Source organism: Podarcis cretensis (genome assembly GCF_951804945.1).
Source record: "Podarcis cretensis genome assembly, chromosome: 8".
Classification (NCBI taxonomy): domain Eukaryota; kingdom Metazoa; phylum Chordata; class Lepidosauria; order Squamata; family Lacertidae; genus Podarcis; species Podarcis cretensis.
In genome coordinates this window covers 10,661,868-10,684,168 of record NC_137177.1, presented here as the reverse complement: position 1 = coordinate 10,684,168, position 22,301 = coordinate 10,661,868, and the positions used below count along the sequence as shown (strand labels likewise).

The 22,301-nt window shown below is 45.8% G+C and overlaps 2 protein-coding genes and 1 long non-coding RNA gene across 9 annotated transcripts in view; 1 reads left to right on the top strand and 2 right to left on the bottom strand.

Moving 5' to 3' along the window:
• LOC307221270 (cell adhesion molecule CEACAM7-like) overlaps positions 1 to 19,601 on the bottom strand; it is an 80,834-nt gene extending 61,233 nt beyond the window's left edge. Inside the window, exons 1-4 of one of the 5 annotated variants that reach the window (XM_079985688.1) lie at positions 5,683 to 5,807; positions 2,539 to 2,916; positions 1,456 to 1,728; positions 634 to 753 (exon numbers count right to left, since the gene is read on the bottom strand). In XM_079985688.1, the coding sequence (XP_079841814.1) occupies positions 634 to 753; positions 1,456 to 1,728; positions 2,539 to 2,916; positions 5,683 to 5,743 (832 nt within the window). In that variant the 5' untranslated portion in view covers positions 5,744 to 5,807. Of the gene's footprint in view, positions 1 to 633; positions 754 to 1,455; positions 1,729 to 2,538; positions 2,917 to 5,682; positions 5,808 to 19,522 lie in introns of those variants that run through there. The other 4 variants (XM_079985689.1, XM_079985693.1, XM_079985692.1 and 1 more) reach the window with 4 other exon arrangements.
• LOC307221389 overlaps positions 1 to 22,301 on the top strand; it is a 188,619-nt gene that overhangs the window by 37,042 nt on the left and 129,276 nt on the right. The window lies entirely within an intron of this gene.
• On the bottom strand, positions 9,162 to 19,564 carry LOC307221261 (cell adhesion molecule CEACAM16-like). Of its 3 annotated transcripts, none has more exons than XM_079985669.1 (6): positions 19,495 to 19,564; positions 16,943 to 17,314; positions 15,872 to 16,144; positions 12,847 to 12,929; positions 11,418 to 11,459; positions 9,162 to 9,413 (listed from the first exon to the last, which is right to left on the bottom strand). In XM_079985669.1, the coding sequence occupies exons 1-6, from the start codon at positions 19,553 to 19,555 to the stop codon at positions 9,177 to 9,179; spliced, it is 1,068 nt and encodes a 355-aa protein (XP_079841795.1). In that variant the 5' UTR covers positions 19,556 to 19,564; the 3' UTR covers positions 9,162 to 9,176. The 3 variants fall into 3 exon arrangements, with proteins under 3 accessions (XP_079841795.1, XP_079841797.1, XP_079841796.1); XM_079985670.1 differs by having other exon boundaries at positions 9,322 to 9,548; XM_079985671.1 differs by lacking the exon at positions 15,872 to 16,144.

The window sequence follows — 22,301 nt, the reverse complement described above, 5'->3', positions numbered from 1 at the left end:
TGCCTGATTCTTTGTCAAGAAAGGTAAGAAAGGGGGACACAGCTTACGTTGTAGCTGGGCTTTACCCAAAGAAGGCTTCACAATCCCTATGCTTTAATTTTCTGCTAAGGATGGGATCTTAAACTCTGTTCTGCTTCTGCAAGTGGGTGCCTGGAGGTAAGGTAAATGTAAAGGGAGCCCTGACCATTTGGTCCAGTCACGGATGACTCTGGGGTTGCGGCGCTCATCTCGCTTTATTGTCCGAGGGATCCAGCGTACAGCTTCTGGGTCATGTGACCAGCACGACGAAGCCACTTTTGGCGAACCAGAGCAGCGCACGGAAACGCCGTTTACCTTCCTGCCGGAGCGGTACCTATTTATCTATTTGCACTCTGATGTGCTTTTGAACTGCTAAGTTGGCAGGAGCAGGGACCGAGCAACGGGAGCTCACCCCCTTGTGGGGATTCAAACTGCCACCCTTCTGATCGGCAAGCTCTAGGCTCTGTGGTTTAACCCACAGCGCCACCTGCGTCCCTGCCTGGAGGTATAAATTGCAATTAATATATCCTCTCTTAACTAGTAAAACTCATCCCACAGTTGATAGCACCATGTTGAGAGTACCCTGCAGTCCACGGCCAGCTCTGTTTTACTCACGGAAAAAGACGTAAGTCAGTGTTCCCACTAGCACCAATATCACAGCCAGGGACCCGATAACAGTCCCAGCGAGGGCTCCAGCGGAACCAGAAGAAGAAGAAGAAGAACCATCTGAAGAATCTGAAGAGCAAAGGACTTTTTTTTCATAATTTTGCATTAAGGGTTGACAATAATCTAGCCTCTCATCTCTCCCTCTAAAAGCACTAAAGGAAGGAAAGACAATATTTTATAATTAACCGGCTGTGGGGGCAGAGAGGCAGAAGCATATAATGTCCAGAAATGAATGCAACTCTTCCTGGCTCACATAAGATTGGCTAGAAAATAAGCCAAGGTGTTGCCCTCCAAAAGGTGAGAAATAGTTCTTCCTCGGACTCAGTGCCCAGTCTAGTGATTTTCTCTTTCTTTCTTTCTGAATGTTTTTTATTAAATATTCTCTTGGTTTATGAAAGAACATGCGTTTTTTCACGTTGTGGAGTCTTTTTTATCACCTGATGTGAGACACTGGTGCTGCATAAAACCCAACATACACCCTAAATATTACCACCCAACCCCCTCCCCCCACCTCCTTCTACCCCAGTCTAGCAATATTCCTTGATCCTTCCAGCTCCCCCAAGCTCTTCTCCCACACTCAGCTATGTGGGCCGCATAACAAGCTATAGGCCCTTTGAGCATTGAAAACAGCTGTCCCATATGCGCCAACATTTCTCTGATGAAACACCATAATCTACCTCCACACAAAAAGCACTAGCGAGTTAGAAACCACTAGCATGGAGAGCAGAGTCAGGAGGAAAGGTGTTCCTGGTTTATTAGTGGATTACTCACATGCCATAGTTATCCTACTGGGGTTGCTTATAGCATTACTGACAGGGTTCACTGCCTGACACGTATAGTTCCCTTCGTCCTCTTTGGTGATGCCAGTTAGCATGAGGGTTCTGTTCCGGTCAGAAAGCCCAGTCTTGGGTGGGACAGGATTACCATCCTTGAACCAAAGGATGGAGACGTCAAGGCGGTCAGAGGTGTTGCAGTGTAAGGAGACAATTGTGTTCTCTGCCGCTAAGGATTCTGTCAGCTGCAGGACCGGGTTGGAGAGGATTTCTGCAGATGAAACAGAAAGACAGTCATCATTTGTGGGTCCTCATGGTCACTGAATCTGGTTAAAGTTTCTTCAATTGTAGCTACTAAAGGCCACTTTGAGGTTGCTACTCAGTATAGCAGGGGATCATGACAGGAACCTAGCCTCCAACATGTCGCAATGAAAAACCGGGATGCTGCCTTCCAGGGCCATACTTCCGCATGAGTCACGTGATCGCAGCCCTGAAAACGAGCTTTTTCAGGGTGAGTTTGCAATGCAAAATCAGGCAAGATCACAGCATTCAAAATGGCAGCCGTTCTCTGGTGGGGGGAAAAACCAGGATGTCCCAGTTTTACCGGGACGGTTGAGGGGTATGCAGTACATTGCCACTGATGTATTTTAAATGGATCCTGCAGCTTCTAAAGTAGCATCCTGTTATTTTCGACACATAATTTTGACCTCTTTCAGAGAGGCCATCAAAGAAAGCTACTTTGAGCCACTAACATGTGATAGTGCATATTAATTGGTTTAAAAATGCTTTTAAATGAATATAACTCCCCCCCAAAAAAACTCCTCAAACATTTCCCCATTTGAACAGCTAAAAAGGCAGTTGCAAGACTAGTGTATTCTGGTATAGTTTTCTGATGAAAAAATGTATAGTTTTCTAGGGCCACATTCTTGGGATAGAGGAATTGTGTTTAGGACAAATTCACGAGCCACATCCCACCCTCCCTATGGGGGAAAGCACAGAACTCTCCATCTCAGAGCTCAGCAGAGGAGATAGATTTGGGTGCATAAGAAGTAAGAATGACTGGAGAGCAAGTTAATCATACCTGAAACAGTGATGTTTGTAGCCCCTGTGTTGGTAACCCCAGGATCTTCTATTTTAAATGAATAGGTTCCAGAGTCATTTGGCTTTAAATCTGTGATGTTAAGGGAGCAGTCTCGCTTCCCAGTCTCCCTGCCAGGGTGGGCAGGTCCATCTTCCTGATGACGAACATAAAATCGGAATACTCTAATAAAAATAATAATGTTTCTTTCTTCAACTGCCCCTCGGTACCATTTGCAGTTGGTAATAATCTTCAAATTAAGACCTTCTGGCGTTAAGGTGACACTCTCTCCTTCTTTCAGCAGTTCGGGAACAACTCTGATACTTATTCCAGTTGTCTCCTGGGCTCGAGTCAAAAGGAAGCAGGAACTCAGGACGGAGGCTGCAGTGTGGAGAAGAAAACGAAAGACATGTTCTGCTAAAGAAGAAGAAAAAAGGCTTCCAACCTCTGCTGAAATGTCACGGCACACTCTAAATATCCCAGTTCGTAACAGTGATTCCCCTCAAGAGCTTCCTGCAAACACTAAGTGTAGCCCTTACTTTATTGAGCAAGCGAGAAGGCAGTTCCTTTCCTGGCAGCTCAGCCTCAGCCTTCTTCTGGGACAGGCATGAAGAAAGGGGAAGCACTCTTGCATTTCCCCTTCCAGGACCCTCCCATGTTTCTAGGTAAGCAAACATTAACATAAAGGGGTCCAGTGAAGGAGGTCTGGGCATCTGTCTGTGTTTACCTCCTTCAGGGACTCAGGATGATTCCTTTCTTTCTTTACAATTTTTCATTTTTAACAAATGAACATATTAATCTGATTTATAAATCCTTTATGTACTTTCCCCATACCACAAATACACATGCCAGCCAAATATATTATCATGACATTCCAAGTCTTTAATATGTGGATTCTTCAGTGACAACCATTCCTTCAACCAGCACAGACAGGAAGTTTTATAATATAATCTCATATCCGACAGGGAAAGACCTCTTCTCTCTTTCTCATCTATCAATATTTTATATTTCATTCTTGGTTTTTACTCTTGCCAGATATATTTCAAAATATCTTTTTTGCCATTTATTGAAACAATCTGTCTTGCCGATTGAAACAAAAATAACATTCATTTTAATACATGGTTCCTTTCTTCACCCAAAGTGCTCACTGGGCACTAAGAATCTTTCTACCAATATCTATATATTTTAAATCTCCCCCAGGGCTCAAGCCTGCCCCTTTAGTTCTACCTCTCTACCTACCTGGAGGGTCTGGAGGCGGTTGGAGGTTGGATGGCGGCTAACAGATTGTTTAAATTGCAGTAGCCCGTGCACAGCGGAATGATGAGGAGTACGTGCCACATACTCTATATTACTTTATTTACACTTCAAAGCTGGTAGATTACAGAAAAACATCTTGCCTCTGCCGGAGCAGAGAAAGGATCCTCTCTCCTCTGAAGCACGGAGAGAAACACTGTGAAAAACAGGAAACCAGTGTACGTCACATCCAGTCTCCTTTCCCGTGAGAAACTCCAACAGCAACTCTGACTGGAATGTAAACATTGTCTTGTGACAAGCACTTCGCTGCACAGTGAAGAGAGCAGAAACCAACAGAATCCTGACAAGACAGAAGTACTGTTCTTGGGGGACAGGAGGCGGGCAGGTGTGGAGGATTCCCTGGTCCTGAATGGGGTAACTGTGCCCCTGAAAGACCAGGTGCGCAGCCTGGGAGTCATTTTGGACTCGCAGCTGTCCATGGAGGTACAGGTCAAATCTGTGTCCAGGGCAGCTGTTTACCAGCTACATCTGGTATGCAGGCTGAGACCCTACCTGCCTGCAGACTGCCTCGCCAGAGTGGTGCATGCTCTGGTAATCTCCCGCTTGGACTACTGCAATGTGCTCTACGTGGGGCTACCTTTGAAGGTGACCCGGAAACTACAACTAATCCAGAACGCGGCAGCTAGACTGGTGACTGGGAGCGGCCGCCGAGACCACATAACACCAGTCTTAAAAGACCTACATTGGCTCCCAATACGTTTCCGAGCACAATTCAAAGTATTGGTGCTGACCTTTCAAGCCCTAAACGGCCTCAGTCCTGTATACCTGAAGGAGCGTCTCCATCCCCATCGTTCTACCCGGACACTGAGGTCCAGCTCCGAGGGCCTTCTGGCGGTTCCCTCATTGCGAGAAGCAAAGCTACAGGGAACCAGGCAGAGGGCCCTCCCTGTGGAACGCCCTCCCACCAGATGTCAAGGAGAACAACAACTACCAGACATTTAGAAGACAACTGAAGGCAGCCCTGTTCAGGGAAGCATTTAATGTTTGATGTATTATAGAATTTTAATAATTTTTTGGGAAGCCGCCCAGAGTGGCTGGGGAAGCCCAGCCAGATGGGAGGCGTACAAATAATTTATTATTATTATTATTATTATTATTATTATTATTATTATTATTACTGTATGTAACTCCCTCTGCAGTCTTTCAGAACTCTTACCAGAAACCCCTGTGGAAATGGGGCCCTGATTCTGCATCCAAGTAGGTAGGAAACAGAGGGTGAAGTGGTGCGGCCCTTAGTGGGACTTGCCAATTTTGCATTTCACTGCAAGTTTTAGTACATATTTAAAATGCATTTAATTGCAAATTAACACAATGGTCTAGTTTGAATTCATGAGAAGGACATCACAACAACATTTGGAGGAGCATGAAATCTGGCAGCGAGTGAGGTTTAGACCTCTGCATTAGTCTGAGAGGTGCAAATCTATATTAGAACTAAAAGACCAAATTCCTCCAGCATCCTCATCTTACCCCCCAAGCTCAGCTGCATGTAACTCCACCTGCTCCCTTCCAGCGCTCTTACCAGCAACCCCTTTGGAAATGGGGTCCGGATTCTGCATCCTAGTAGGTGGGAAACTGAGGGTGCAGCAGGGTGGTCCCTAGCATATAAATACATGTTTTAAATGTTATTTTCATTCAAAACAACACCTTCCTCTAATTTGAATTATTGAGAACTGCACCACAACATTTGGAGAAGTATGAAATTGGGTGCAGAGTTAGGTTTCGACATCTGCATTAGTGGGAGAAATTCAGATCTGAACTAAAAGACCAAATTCCTCCAGCATCCTCAACTCCCCCCAAGTAAGTCCTCCCCATTGCAGGGTGCTGACCTCTCACCTGCTAAGAGCAGCATCTTCCAGTAGACCTTCCAGCCATGGGTTCTGCGTGGCCTGTCCATCTTGTGAGTGCACTTCCCTTGACAGCTCGGGCTCTGGGGGTCTTTCTCTGCTCCTTGCCTAGTATCTGGTTCCAGCACCACTGCTGGCTCCAAGTGAGTCTCTGATTAGAGAAACAGGAACTCCAAGGGTTGGAAATCAACCAAACAAAGCTCTTTCATTAACTTCCTCTTATCCCCTTACTAGCCAAGCCAATCCCTGAACTATTTGCTCAAATACAACTCAGCAGCACCCGCCTCAAAAAATGACAGCAAAGATGCAGTCCATCTGGGTTGCAAGAGTGCACAGAGGGAGATTGAAACCGAGAGTTGGGACGTTTAGGGTTCATTACAAAAAAGGTCTAAAGCGGAAGTCTCCAACCAGTCCAGAAGTTTGATCTGCTGTAGACTCCCAGCCAGGAACTTGCCACCTGCCTCTGCTTTTTCAATTTAAATTTGTGATTACTAGTGCTAGGATTTCACCATAAATCACATGCTGAGATGCTGGCATACTATTATTTTCCAGTGGAAGTGAGCCACATGTTCTTGCTGCAACCTTTGAACACCTATAGCAACAAAATTCTCTCTTTGTTTTCCAGCATTTTTCCTCGTTGTCCAAGACTTGTGGTTGATGTGGAGCGAGAGAGGAGGACACTACCACCCTTTAGACTTGTGTTTTGGTACCAAAAGAAGGCCTTTCTATCCCTTTCACCACCTCCCTTCTCTGTGTCACTCCTCCTTATAGAGTTCCTGTGTCATTTGCATGTGCACACCCCCTGGGTACGATTTGGATATCCTTTCAAATGACTAAAATGCACCTTGAGTCTTTCTTCCCCATTTCCACACATGTGTGATGTAGAGATCCTCTAGACCAGGCCGGTCCAACTTTTCATAGCAAGTGGCCCACAAGAAGACATTGGCAAGGAACCCACAGTGTACACACTGCCTTGTCACACAGGGAAGGGGGTTGGAGCAAAGTGAGGCCAACATTTGATGCCCCTGCCCAGCCCTCACACTGCCTTCCTAAAGCCCCCCAAGCCAGGTGCCGGGCTTTGGGTGTGGGATGTGATCCATGAGAGGCAGTCAAGTACAACATTCTGTGTAATGCTAGAGAAGACATGCGAGGGAATGTTTGTCCAGCCAGTCGAAACTTCCTGTTCCTCTTGGCTGGAGCATCCTTCCTTTTGCATGTGATAGACGGTGGGTGTGACCTAACCTGTCCAGGTAACAAAAGGACGAGTCACGCAGCACACCTTCCTCTTTTTCACTTTCTTCATTTGACCAGCTTTTAGCTAGGACTGCTCTGCTAGCTCTCAGCTAGCAGAAGCACTGGGATTATTCCCCCATATGGGGTAGATCCACATGTACATATTTGTAACTAAGTCTGCCTTCAGGAATCCAACTGTGAACTGATGTGAGTAAACTTCTTTTATTGATTTTAAATAAGATTGTGGTGTCTTTATTGTTTTAAGAGGGATTTAAGGGAACTTACCAGGAACGTACAATTCAGTCTGAGACAGATAGAGTTGTATAGTAGTGAGAGGCTCACATGAGCCTGCAACCAGCTTTCTGCTGTGCATGAAAAGAGGAATGTAACTCTGCTATATAAAGAAACTTCCTGGCACAAGTTAGGAAGGATATTAGTAAACAATATATCCTCTCCTGCCACTCTGAACATTCCCACATTGGGAAGGAGGCACGAGGCACTGGCAGGGTCCTGGATTCCTTCCACCTCTCTCTCTCTCTCTCTCTCTCTCTCTCTCTCTCTCTAACATTTTTTTTTAAATTCATTTTCACTTTTAACATTCATCATCATACATAAATCACAATCATTTTACAAATAGGATTCTCAAAATCCCCGAACTTCCCTCCATGGTTTTCCCAGATATTCTTTTCAAACTGCTTCGTATCATATTCTCCATATTTACCTAAAACTCAAATTTTTATCATTTATCTCTTCTTTGCAAGTGTTTTCAAAATCCTGCTAATATTTTCAATTGTTTGAAGTGTTCTTTCAAGTAACTTTCTAAAAAAAAATCCCCATTCTTTGTGAAATTTATTGTCTTCTTGATCTCTGATTTTCCCGTCATTTTGGCCAATTTGGCATAGTCCATCACCTTTATCCGCCATTCTTCTTTTGTAGGTAGATTGTCCTCCTTCCATCTTAGGGCAAGCAGCATCCGTGCAGCTATTATAGTATACATAAACAGTCTCTTAGTGTGGTGTAGTGGTTAAGAGCGGTGGACTTGTAACCTGGGGAACCGGGTTCACGTCTCCGCTCCTCCACATGCAGCTGCTGGGTGACCTTGGGCCAGTCACACTTCTTTGAAGTCTCTCAGCCTCACTCACCTCACAGAGTGTTTGTTGTGGGGGAGGAAGGGAAAGGAGAATGTTAGCTGCTTTGAGACTCCTTAAAGGGAGGGAAAGGCGGGATATCAAATCCAAACTCTTCTTCTTCTTCTTCTTAGTTATTTCTCGTCCTAAAATTCCTAGTAAGAAAGCTTCAGGTTTTATTATGTGAACATTTGTCAAAACTATTTGGAAAAATGTGTCTATCACATTAAATTTATTATATTTACATACCGTATTTTTCGCCCTATAAGACGCACTTTTTCCCCTCCAAAAATGAAGGGGAAATGTGTGTGCGTCTTATGGGGTGAATGCAGGCTCCTTGGCTTCAGCGATAGCAACGCGGAGCCTCCGAAGCCTGCGCTCCGGAGGCTTCGCGTTGCTTCCACTGAAGCCAGGAGAGTCTGCTCTTTGAGGCTGGCGGTGGGGAAAGCACGCTTCCCCCATCGCCAGCCCCAGAGGATGGGGGGCAGCAGGAAGGTGTGCGACGCCTTCCTTCTACTCTCCAACCCGGCTTTGAGACTGGCGGTGGGGAAAGCAGCGCTTCCCCCATCGCCAGCCCCAGAGGATGGGGGGCAGCAGGTAGGCGCGCAACGCCTTCCCGCTACTCTCCAACCCTCCTGTGGGCTTTTGCGGCAGATGGGGGAATTCCCCCACCTCCCGCAAAAGCCGCACACTCTTTAAAGGGGCTCCGCGGCCTCTGCTGGCTTTTCTACGAGGGGGGGGGATTCCCCCACCTCCTAGAAAAGCCCGCAGGAGCCGCACACCCTTTAAAGAGCACGCCGCTCTTGGGGGCTTTTCCTCGAGGAGGGAGAAGGGACTGACTGGCCGTTTCAGTCCCTTCTCCCTCCTGGTCGAAAAGCCCGAAGGAGTCAGGAATTCCGCCACCTCCCACAAAAGCAGGGAGAAGGTCTTGGAGTAGCGCACAGGCTGCGTGCAACCTGTCCACTGCTCCCAGAGCTGCGGGGGGGGGAAATCATATTTTTTACTTGATTTCCCCACCCCCCCTGAAAACTAGGTGCGTCCTATGGGCCGGTGCGTCCTATAGGGTGAAAAATACGGTATATATGTAAATATATTTTATTTACATTAAAATGCAGGTGAATTTTCATGAGGAATTTCCCTTTTCTTTCTTCCCCCTCAGCATTAATCCTTTAGTCACACAAGATGCAATTCCAAGGATTCCTGCCTGGCCGTTCCAGGAGGAGTTTCCTTTGTGTCTCTGTCTCAGTATCCGCAAGTCTTTCCCAGTGTGAGAGTCCCTTGGGGACCAAGGCTGGTTCCTTTGTTCAGAACAAGGACGAGGATTTCCAGAAGGATCTGCCCTGAATTTACTCAGCACCGTCTGAAAGGAAGAGATCGGATCAGGAATGAGGCTTGAGGGCCCAGGAAAGGTCTCAGCAGCGGAGTGGGAGTTGCTGGGTCCATGTCTTTATCTCTTTATCTCTTCGTAGACAGAAGGGCTTCTGGGCTGCAAGGTCTAAAGAGAAAATGGAGATGGTCAGGTGGAAGCCACAGAGTCAAATCCACCTTTGCTTTCATTTGTTTTCCTGGCCAGGGTAAGAATACATTTATTTTCGTATTTATATTATTGGAAGCAGCACGGCTTGTAAGAAGAGAAGGAAATCAGAGCAAGTGTCTTTAAAGCACGTGGTTTACACTTTCAGGGAACTTGGGCATCCTCTGCCTGGAATTTGGATAATTTGGAATACAATGGTACCTCAGGTTAAGTATTTAATTTGTTCCGGAGCTCTGTTCTTAACCTGAAACTGTTCTTAACCTCTTCTTAAGACCACTTTACCTAATGGGGCCTCCTGCTGCCGCCGCGCAACCAGAGCACGATTTCTGTTCTCATCCTGAAGAAAAGTTCTTAACCCGAGTACTATTTGTGGGTTAGCCGAGTGTGTAACCTGATGTGTATGTAACCTGAAGCATATGTAACCTGAGGTACCACTGTACAGGGCATGCCACTGGGAATTCAATGCGAAGGAAGGATTTTAGGTCCAGTTCCCGCAGGGCTTCTTTTGCAGTGTTAGCAGAGAAAAGCTTCATTTGCTGAAACACCCATTTCCACCTGACTCTACAACCCTTCAGGAAACTTGCACACCTTTTCAGCTGGCCCTCTAGGTGTATACATTTCTGTTCTGGAGGGAGAAATCCCTGCTTGAAATCTGGGAGAGCAGCTGCCATTCAATGTAGGCTTTACTGGGCTTGATAGACTAAAGGGGTGACTTGGTATTCGGCTGCTTTCTATGTTCTGTTGGGTAGGTACATGAGGAAGACAATTGCCCATAAGGCCCTAAAATGTACGAGGCCATCTTAAGGCCAGCTTTCTGACTTGTGTCTGTAACCCTGGGTTAATTGTGAGAGCCGCTGGTCGGCTCTTGTTAATACAGCGGTACCTTGGTTCTCACCATGGGACGCAGGTGGCGCTGTGGGTTAAAGCCTCAGCGCCTAGGGCTTGCCGATCGAAAGGTCGGTGGTTCGAATCCCTGCGGTGGGGTGCGCTCCCGCTGCTCGGTCCCAGCGCCTGCCAACCTAGCAGTTCGAAAGCACCTCCGGGTGCAAGTAGATAAATAGGGACCGCTTACCAGCGGGAAGGTAAACGGCGTTTCCGTGTGCGGCTCTGGCTCTGGCTCTGGCCAGAGCAGCGATGTCACGCTGGCCGCGTGACCCGGAAGTGTCTCCGGACAGCGCTGGCCCCTGGCCTCTTAAGTGAGATGGGCGCACAACCCCAGAGTCTGTCAAGACTGGCCCGTACGGGCATGGGTACCTTTACCTTTACCTTACCTTGGTTCTCAAACTTAATCCGTTCCGGAAGTCTGTTCCCAAACCAAAGTGTTCCAAAACCAAGGCATGCTTTCCCATAGTAAGTAATGCAAAATGGATTAAGACGTTCCAGACTTTTAAAAACAATCCCCTTAAACAGCAATTTAACATGAATTTTAATATCTAATGAGACCATTGATCTATAAAATGAAAGCAATGAACAATGTACTGCAGTCACATAATCAATCAATCAATCCATACCTGAACTGCGTTCCACAGTCACAAAAAGAAAACAAAAGAGCTGCAAAATCAAAAATGCAAAATAAATAGCAAAAACTGACAGACCTCAGCATAACACTCAAAACGGAAGTGTGGCACTCAAATTAGAAGCGTAACACTCAAAAAGGAGCATATTCGGCTTCTGAAAAACGTTCGCAAACCAGAACACTTACTTCTGGGTTTGCAGTGTTTGGGTTCCAAGTTGCTTGAGTACCAAGGCGTTTGAGAACCAAGGGACCACTGTAACAGATATTTGGTCATATTTGGCATTTCCAAACACTTTGAAGCACAAAGGACTCACCTCATATGTGTTGGCAGCGCTGGAGGAATTTTCAGGATGAACCTGGGTCAACGACAAAAATATGTTGAAGGGAGCACCTCACTGTAGCCCTGATGCCCAGTTCTTGCTGTGTGTCAGTGCAGAATTCTGAGAATTCTGAGAATTCAATTTCTATTATTACGGCCAATTTCAAATGTGTGGCCAGCTGAACTTGGCCAGTTCCATTTTCTTAAGACCCACATTTAGGGGCACCTTAGCAGATTCTGAAACAGGGAGTGTTTTTCTGAAAACAGAAAGTTCTGTTTTTTGTTTTGTTTCTTAAATCTACTTCCTTTCGCATCCTTGTGACTTAATTTGTCATTCCTTTCTGTGCTCCACTCTTTAATCTAGACAATAAATCCTCTGGATCATGGAAATGGCACCCCTCATCTGCTCTCAAGGTCAGCTAAGTTAGCACTGATGCAAAAAATAAATGTTAAACTACATGCAATAGCAGGAAAAGCTTGAGGATGCATATTCCAGCCAGGCAAAAACACTCAGGCAAGGTGTGAAGCCAGTTTGGTGGTGGACATGACCTGAGAAGGAGTTTGTGGTGTGGAAAGACTGAGCGACAGGCAAAGTGATATTTAACCCCCAGAACTCAGTTTTCCTGCTCCTTGTCTACCAGGTAAATGCTTTAAAATTGAGAGGATCGGCTCCATTCTAAACCCATCATAATATTGGCAATAAACAACAGCATAAGAAAACTACTTTGATGGCAGCCTTCCTCGCAAGGTTATCATCTTTCTTCCAACAGAGCCTGGTTATAATCGATCCTCCGTCAGAAGGAAGAACATTGGTTTGAGAAGATATTGAATTATTTGGGTAAGTTTGAACAAATTGGGGCAATTAAAATGCTAAAATTTAAATAAACCTTGTGGAGGGAGGAGTCTTAAGGTATATAGAATTCTACATATGGCTGATTTGAATATGTTATTATTGATTATGTATAGCCAACGCATCAGCCGCCTGGGGGTTTTCATTGTTTTCACTGTTTGTGTTTTGGTTGTTGGTAAAAAAACCCTAAAATTAAAAATTAAAAAAATCAAAATCGACCTTCCGTTAATGCTCCTGGCAGAGAACTGAAGCCTGCCAGAGTTCTTCACAGTTCAGGAGGAGAAAGAAAGATGAAATATTTCTATATCAGATACAAATTTCCACTCACACCATCCCGAAATGTGTTGGAGGTTAGACAGGTACATAAACAGGTTGATTGTGGGCAATAGGGTGTTTTTTTTAAAAAAAACTTACTGAATTTCCCCTGAAAAGAGGAAACCCAGGTCAAAGGGGTGGGGGGGGTGGGGGTGGAGATGGCATGGCATTTACATGCTGTTGGTGGGTGGTGGGTGCCATGCTTGAGGTGGCCCTATCTCACCCCAAACGACCATCTGGAGGCCCCTGAGTCACTCACCTGCCCAGTTGGAAGAACGTTCTCATATATTTGAGGGGTGGATACAACCTGGGTGGAAGTTTTGTCATTTCGACGACAGACACCTGGAGGAGGGAGAAGTCTGGGAATAAACTCATAATGTGGACCTCATATCCTACAACAGACCTTACAAATCTACCCCCAAGAGCAGGGTAACATCAAGCAAACTGCAGCAAGACCATTTCTTGATGCTTTTAAAGAAGCATTTCTTTGAATCTTGTCGTTAGCAAGAAGGAGAACTGCAGTTTATTGATATTGATTGATTGCATCCTATCCCACCCTGTTCTCCAAGGAGCTCAGGGTGGTCCACACAGTTCTGCTGCTCTGCATTTCAGCCTCACAACAACCCTGTGAGGTAGGTTAGGCTGAAAAGCAACAACTGGCCCAAGGTCCTTTGTGGCCAAGTGGGGATTCAAACCCTCGTCTCCATGTTCCCAGGATGACTCTCTAACTAGTGTTTCTTACACCAGCGTGGTGTAGAGGTTAAGAGCGGTGGACTCGTAATCTCGTGAACTGGGTTCGATTCCCCGCTCCTCCAAATGCAGCTGCTGAGTGACCTTGGGCTAGTCACACTTCTCTGAAGTCTCTCAGCCCCACTCACCTCACAGAGTGTTTGTTGTGGGGGAGGAAGGGAAAAGGAGATTGTTAGCCGCTTTGAGATTCCTTTGGGTAGTGATAAAGCGGGATATCAAATCCAAACTCTTCTTACACAGGCACACATGCTAGTCCCCCAACAGCTTACAGCCTAAAGAAGGTGACTCATTTAAATGTCAGTGCACTATGCCAATCATTCGGGGTTCCTTTTCCAGTCAGCAGAGTCACCCAGAAGGTCTTCTCAGTTCAGCTTATGTGTTGGTGAATTCCCACGTGGGAATAAACACCTCACCCATTTCACTTCAGCTTAAAGTACCGGTATTTATTGCAGAATTAAAATTGCAACTCATACAACGATTCGTCTAAGGAAAATAAAGTAAAACTATATACAGTGAATCATTCCTCCTCTCTGTTATTCACTAGAGTGTGTGAATTGGGACCATTGGTGTAGTATGAGATTAGCAGTCCAACTTAACAATAAATATTCTTGCTAGTTAGCATGGGAAGGGGTTAAGACCACAGAGCTGTATTGCTGATAGGCAGACCATAGAGATGTACTTGGGAGAGAGGGCTCTGTGTGATTTCATTTCCCCACCTCTCCACCCCTCTTCCTTCAACCAGCAATGAGGGCTCCGCTTACTCCAGCTCGTACACATGTCTGAGGCTGTTTTTACTGTAAATATAAGTATTTTACCTGCATAGTTTGTTTACTGCTGCTGTTGCAGAGAACCAATGCATGACTATAAGTAAGTAAATCATATTTTAAACTTACTTCCCAGTCTGTTGCCTGATTCTTTGTCAAGAAAGGTAAGAAAGGGGGACACAGCTTACGTTGTAGCTGGGCTTTACCCAAAGAAGGCTTCACAATCCCTATGCTTTAATTTTCTGCTAAGGATGGGATCTTAAACTCTGTTCTGCTTCTGCAAGTGGGTGCCTGGAGGTAAGGTAAAGGTAAAGGGACCACTGACCGTTAGGTCCAGTCGTGGATGACTCTGGGGTTGCGGCGCTCATCTCCTGGTATGCCCCACAGAGGAACTTACGGTCTTCAAATAAAAACATCTCGAAGGTCCCAGGCCACAGAGAGGTTAGGCTGGCCTCAACTAGAGCTAGGGCTTTTTCGGCTGCGGCTCCAACCTGGTGGAACGCTCTGTCACAAGAGACAAGGGCCCTGCAGGACTTGACATCTTTCCGCAGGGCCTGCAAGACAGAGCTGTTCCACCAGGCCTTTGGTCAGGGCGCAGCCTGACTCCCTCCTTTGGCAATCTTTACAAAACTTTAGTTTATGGTTGCCATAAATTTTGATTTTAATTAATTTTTATAATGTTTTTATAATGTTGCACTGTTTTAGTGTTGTTAGCTGCCCTGAGCCCAGCTTCGGCTGGGGAGGGCGGGATATAAATAAAATTTATTATTATTATTATTATTATTATTATTATTATTATTATTATTATTTACTGGCCGAGGGAGCCAGCGTTTGGCAGGTGGGTGCCTGGAGGTATAAATTGCAATTAATATATCATCTCCTAACTAGTAAAACTCATCCCACAGTTGATAGCACCATGTTGAGAGTACCCTGCAGTTGACGGCCAGCTCTGTTTTACTCACGGAGAAAGACGTAAGTCAGTGTTCCCACTAGCACCAATATCACAGCCAGGGACCCGATAACAGTCCCAGCGAGGGCTCCAGCAGAACCAGAAGAAGAACCATCTGAAGAGCAAAGGACTTTTTTACATGATTTTCCATTAAGGGTTGACTGTAATCTAGCCTCTCATCTTTCCCTCTAAAAGCACTAAAGGAAGGAAAGTCAATATTTTAGAATTACCCAGCTTTGGAAGCAGAGAGGCAGAAGCATATAATGTCCAGAAATGAATGCAACTCTTCCTGGCTCACATAAGATTGGCTAGAAAATAAGCCAAGGTGTTGCCCTCCAAAAGGTGAGAAATAGTTATTCCTCGGACTCAGTGCCCAGTCTAGTGATTTTCTCTTTCTTTCTTTCTGAATGTTTTTTATTAAATATTCTCTTGGTTTATGAAAGAACATGCGTTGTCTCTTTTTTCACGTTGTGGAGTCTTTTTTATCACCTGATGTGAGACACTGGTGCTGCATAAAACCCAACATACACCCTAAGTATTACCACCCAACCCTCTCTCCCCACCTCCTTCTACCCCAGTCTAGCAATATTCTTTGATCCTTCCAGCTCCCCAAAGCTCTTTTCCCACACTCAGCTATGTGGGCCGCATAACAAGCTATAGGCCCCTTGAGCATTGAAAACAGCTGTCCCATATGCGCCAACATTTCTCTGATGAAACACCATAATCTATCTCCACACAAAGCGATAGGGAGTTAGAAACCACTAGCATGGAGAGCAGAGTCAGGAGGAAAGGTGTTCCTGGTTTATTAGTGGATTACTCACATGCAATAGTTATCTTACTGGGGTTGCTGATAGCATTACTGACAGGGTTGACTGCCTGACACCTATAGATCCCTTCGTCCTCTTTGGTGATGCCAGTTAGCATGAGGGTTCGGTTCTGGTCAGAAAGCCCAGTCTTAGATGGGACAGGATTACCATCCTTGAACCAAAGGATGGAGACGTCAAAGTGGTCAGAGGTGTTGCAGTGTAAGGTGACAGTTGTGTTCTCTGCCATTAGGGATTCTGTCGGCCGCAGGACCGGGCTGGAGAGGATTTCTGCAGATGAAACAGAAAGACAGTCATCATTTGTGGGTCTGCATGGTCACTGAATCTGGTTATGGTCTCTTTAAGAGAAGCCATCAAAGAAAGCCACTTTGAGCCACTGACATGTGTTGTTGTTGTTGTTGTTTAGTTGGTCTGACTCTTCATCACCCCCTGGACCAGAGAACGCCAGGCACTCCTGTCTTCCCCTGCCTCCCACAGTTTGGTCAAACTCATGCTGGTAGCTTCCAGAACACTGTCCAACCATCTCGTCCTCTGCCGTCCCCTTCTCCTTGCGCCCTCCATCTTTCCCAGCATCAGGGTCTTTTCCAGGGAGTCTTCTCTTCTCATGAGGTGGCCAAAGTATTGGAGCCTCAGCTTCAGGATCTGTCCTTCCAGTGAGCACTCAGGGCTGATTTCCTTAAGAATGGAGAGGTTTGATCTTCTTGCAGTCCATGGGACTCTCAAGAGTCTCCTCCAACACCATATGTTAGTGCATATTAATTGGTTTAAAAAATCTTTTAAATGAATATAATTCCCCCTCCCCCCCAAAACCCCCTCAAACATTTCCCCGTCAGCTAAAAAGGCAGTTGCAAGACTAGCATATTCTGGTATAGTTTTCTGATGAAAAAATGAATAATTTTGTAGTGTCTCATTCTTGGGACAGAGGAATTGTGTTTAGGACAAATTCACGAGCCTCCCCCCCACCCCACCAAGGGAGAAGGCACAGAACTCTCCACCTCAGAGTGCAGCAGAGGAGATAGATTTGGGTGCATAAGAAGTAAGAATGACCGGAGAGCAAGTTAATCATACCTGAAACGGTGATGTTTGTAACCCCTGTGTTGGTAACCCCAGGACCTTCTGGTTTAAATGAATAGGTTCCAGAGTCATCTGGCTTTAAATCTGTGATGTAAAGGGAGAAATCTGGCTTCACAGTTTCCCTGCCAGTGTAGGCAGGTCCCTTGGTCTCACCACTAAATGGAGGTTTGAAAAATGAAATAATCATGTTTCTTTCTTCAACTGCCCCTCGGTACCATTTGCAGTTGGTAATAATCTTCAGATTAAGACCTTCTGGTGTTAAGGTGACACTCTCTCCTTCTTTCAGCACTTCTGGAACAGCTCTGATACTTATTCCAGTTGTCTCCTGGGCTCGAGTCAACAGGAAGCAGGAACTCAGGACGGAGGCTGCAGTGTGGGGAAGAAAATGAAAGAAGAGGGAAAAAAGGCATTTCCTGGAGCCATCCAATCTCTTCTGAAATGTCACAGAACACTCTAAATATCCCAGTTCGTAACAGTGATTCCCCTCAAGAGCTGTCCTACAAACACTAAGTGTAGCCCTTACTTTATTGAGCAAGCAAGAAGGCAGTTCCTTTCCTGGCAGCTCAGCCTCAGCCTTCTTCTGGGACAGGCATGAAGAAAGGGGAAGCGCTCTTGCATTTCCCCTTCCAGGACCCTCCCATGTTTCTAGCTAAGCAAACATTAACATAAAAGGATCCAGTGAAGGAGGTCTGGGCATCTGTCTGTGTTTACCTCCTTCAGGGACTCAGGATGATTCCTTTCCTTTCTTTCTTTATAATTTTTCATTTTTAACAAATAAACATAATAATCTGTTTTATAAATCCTTTATGTACTTTCACCATACCACAAATACACATGCGGATTCTTCAGTGACAACCATTCCTTCAACCAACACAGACAGGAAGCTTCATAATATAACCTCATATCCAACAGGAAAAACCTATTCTCTCTTTCTCATCTATCAATATTTTATATTTTATTCTTGGTTTTTACCCTTGCCAGATATATTTCAAAATATCTTTTTGCCATTTATTGAAACAATCTGTCTTGCCGATCACTGGTATTGATTGAAACAAAAATAACATTCATTTTAATAAATGATTCCTTTCTTCACACAAAGTGCTCACTGGGCACTAAGAATCCTTTTACCAATTTTTTTTTTTTTTTTAATCTCCCCCAGGGCTCCAGCCTGCCCCTTTAGTTCTACCTCTCTGCCTACCTGGAGGGTCTGTATGTAACTCCATCTGCAGTCTTACCAGAACTCTTACCAGAAACCCCGGGTGGAAATGGGGCCCTGATTCTGTGTCCAAGTAGGTAGGAAACAGAGGGTGAAGCAGTGTGGCCCTTAGTGGGACTTGCCAATTTTGCATTTCAGTGTGTGATGGCCTGGGAATCTGATTCAGAGGCTGAATCGGAGGAATCCCAGCCTGCACAGCAGTCCCCGCCTCCAGGGCCGGCTGAGCCGGGGCAGGGGCTTGAACCTGAAGGGCCCCCACCTGTGCTGGATCCTCAGGAGCAGACACCAGCTGAATCCGCTCTGGCTCCGGGGGTGATCGAGGACCCATTGCCTGCAGGTGCTCCTCTCCCAGCCCTGTCAGGGGAAGGTGAGGTTGCCTCTGGGTCCAGTAACCCTCCAGCCACTCCTGAGTTGCAGAGGCTCAGGGCAGAGAGGCAGAGGGATTTAAGTTCCCGCAGGAGGAGTGCTCGCCTTAAGGCCAGGGGAGGCGAGTCACCTGTGGACTGGGACCGCCCCAGGCCTCAGAGGAGATAAAGGCCAGACAGCCCAGTCCCAGGTTGCAGGAGCAGCATCGTTGGAAACCTGCTCCTGTCAGCACCCTGACCTGCTCTTCTGGAGTTCCTGACCACACCCAGGTCCTTGCCTTGGACCCCGCTTCGCCCTTGACGGACAGCCTCCAGACCCTCGACCCAGGACCGGACTCAGACCACACCGCACGGTAACCCCCCCGGGAACAGCACACAATGCAAGTTTAAGTACATATTTAAAATGCATTTATGGCAAATTAACACAGTGATCTAGTTTGAATTCCTGAGAAGGACACCACAACAACATTCGGAGGAGCATGAAATCTGGCAGTGAGTGAGGTTTAGACCTCTGCATTAGTCTGAGAGGTGCAAATCTATATTAGAACTAAAAGACCAAATTCCTCCAGCATCCTCATCTTACCCCCCAAGCTCAGCTGCATGTAACTCCACCTGCTCCCTTCCAGCGCTCTTACCAGCGACCCCTTTGGAAATGGGTCCGGATTCTGCATCCTAGTAGGTAGGAAACCGAGGGTGCAACAGGACAGGGTGGTCCCTAGCAGGCCTTTTGCAAATAAATACATGTTTAAAAAGTGATTTTTCACTCAAAACAACACCTTCCTCTAATTTGAATTCTTGAGAACTGCACCACAACATTTGGAGAAGTATGAAATCGGGTGCAGAGTTAGGTTTCGACATCTGCATTAGTGGGAGAGATACAGATCTGTACTCAAAGACCAAATTCCTCCAGCATCCTCAACTCCCCTCAAGTCTGTTCTCCCCATTGCAGGGTGCTGACTTCTCACCTGCTAAGGGCAGCATCTTCCCGGAGACCTTCCAGCCTCCAGTTCTGCATGGCCTCTCCATCTTGAGGGTGCACTTTTGTGAGTGCTCTCTGTCCCCTTACAGCTAGTGCTCTAGGGTCTTTCTCTGCTCCTTGCCTAGTATCTGGTTCCAGCACCACTGCTGACTCCGAGCAAGTCTCCGATCAGAGAAACAGGAACTTGGCTGCTGAATTTTCAGCACTGGGTTTCCCCCCAAGGGTTGGAAATCATCCAAACAAAGCTCTTTCATTAACTTCCTCCTATCCCCCCCCCCTTACTAGCCAAGCCAATCCCTGAACTATTCGCTCAAATACAACACAGCAGCACCCGCCTCAAAAAACAACAGCAAAGATGCAGTCCGGGTTGCAAGAGTGCACAGAGGGAGACTGAAACCGAGAGTTGGGACGTTTAGGGTTCATTACAAAAAATGTCTAAAGCGGAAGTCTCCAACCAGTCCAGAAGTTTGATTTGCTGTAGACTCCCAGCCAGGAACTTGCCACCTGCTTCTGCTTTTTCAATTTAAATTTGTGATTACTAGTGCTAGGATTTCACCATAAATCACATGCTGAGATGCTGGCATGCTATTGTTTTCCAATGGAAGTAAGCCAAATGTTCTTGCTGCAACCTTTGAACACTTATAGCGACACGATTCTCTTTGTTTTCCTCTCAAATGACGAAAATGGACCAGCTACTCCTTGGGTCTTTTTTCCCCATTTCCACACATGTGTGATGTAGAGATCCTCTAGACCAGGGCGGTCCAACTTTTCATAGCAAGTGGCCCACAAGAAGACATTGGCAAGGAACCCACAGTGTACACACTGCCTTGTCACACAGGGAAGGGGGTTGGAGCAAAGTGAGGCCAACATTTGATGCCCCTGCCCAGCCCTCACACTGCCTTCCTAAAGCCCCCCAAGCCAGGTGCCGGGCTTTGGGTGTGGGATGTGATCCATGAGAGGCAGTCAAGTACAACATTCTTATAATGCTAGAGAAGACATGCGAGGGAATGTTTGGTCCAGCCAGTCGAAACTTCCTGTTCCTCTTGGCTGGAGCATCCTTCCTTTTGCATGTGATAGACGGTGGGTGTGACCTAACCTGTCCAGGTAGCAAAAGGACGAGTCACACAGCACACCTTCCTCTTTTTGACCAGCTTTTAGCTAGGACTGCTCTCAGCTAGCAGAAGCACTGGGATGATTCCCCCATATGGGGTAGATCCACATGTACATACAGGCATACCTCTTGTTATGTTAGGTTCAGGTTATGTTCTTTCAGGATACGTACCACGGCTACCCGGAAGTAACCGAACGGGTTACTTCCGGGTTTCACCGCTTGCGCATGTGCAGATGCTCAAAATGATGTCACACACATGCGCAGAAGCGGGGAATAGTGACCCGCGCATGCGCAGACACGGGTTGCGTTCTGCTCACCTTGCGGACGGGGCTCCGGAATGGATCCCGTTTGCAACCAGAGGTACCACTGTATTTGTAACTAAGTTTGCCTTCAGGAATCCAACTGTGAACTGATGTGAGTAAACATCTTTTATTGATTTTGAATAAGATTGCTGTGTCTTTATTTTTTTAAGAGGGATTTAAGGGAACTTACCAGGAACGTACAATTCAATCGGAGACAGATTGAATTGTATAGTAGTGAGAGGCTCACATGAGCCTGCAACCAGCTATCTGCTGTGCATGAAAAGTGGAATGTAACTCTGCTACATAAAGGAACTTGCTAGCACAAGTTAGGAAGGATATTAGTAAACAATATATCCTCTCCGGCCACTCTGAACATTCCCACATTGGGAAGGAGACACGAGGCTCTGGCAGGGTTCTGGCATCCTTCCACCCCCCCCCCTCTCTCTCTCTCTCTCTCACACACACACACACACACACACTTTTTTTTAATTCATTTTCACTTGTAACATTCATCAACATACATAAATCGCAATCATTTTACAAATAGGATTCTCAGAATCCCCAAACTTCCCTCCATGGCTTCCCCAGATATTCTTTTCAAACTGCTTCGTATCATATTCTCCATATTTACCTAAAACTCAAATTTTTATCATAGTTTTCTCTTCATTGCAAGTGTTTTCAAAATCCTGCTAATATTTTCAATTGTTTACAGTGTTCTTTCAAGTAACTTCTTTTTTTTTAAAAAAAAAACCATTCTTTGTTAAATTTATTGTCTTCTTGATCTCTGATTTTCCTGTCATTTTGGCCAATTTGGCATAGTCCATCATCTTTATCTGCCATTCTTCTTTTGTAGGCCTTTGGTCCTTGTGTTGGACCACCATGATATAATAATAATAATAATAATAATAATAATAATAATAACAACAACAACAACAACTACAACAACAACAACAATTTATACCTTGCCCTCCCCGGCCAGAGCTGGGCTCAGGGATTCTAACACCAGTAAAATTACAGTAAAAACATAATAGGGGGGGGGGACCAATTTAAAATACAGGTTGAAATGCAATTTAAAATGCATCCTCATTTTAAAAGTAGCCCATAGATCAAAACCATAAGAGGGGTGGGAACATAAGGGTCAGGTTGAGTCCAAACCAAAGGCCAGGCGGAACAGCTCTGTCTTGCAGGCCCTGCAAAAAGATGTCAAGTCCTGCAGGGCCCTGGTCTCTTGTGACAGAGCATTCCACCAAGTCAGGGCCAGTACTGAAAAGACCCTGGCCCTAGTTGAGACCAATCTAACCACCTTGCGACTTGGGGCCTCCAAAATGTTGTCATTTGTGGACCTTAAGGTCCTCCACAGACCATTTAGCTTCCACCGTC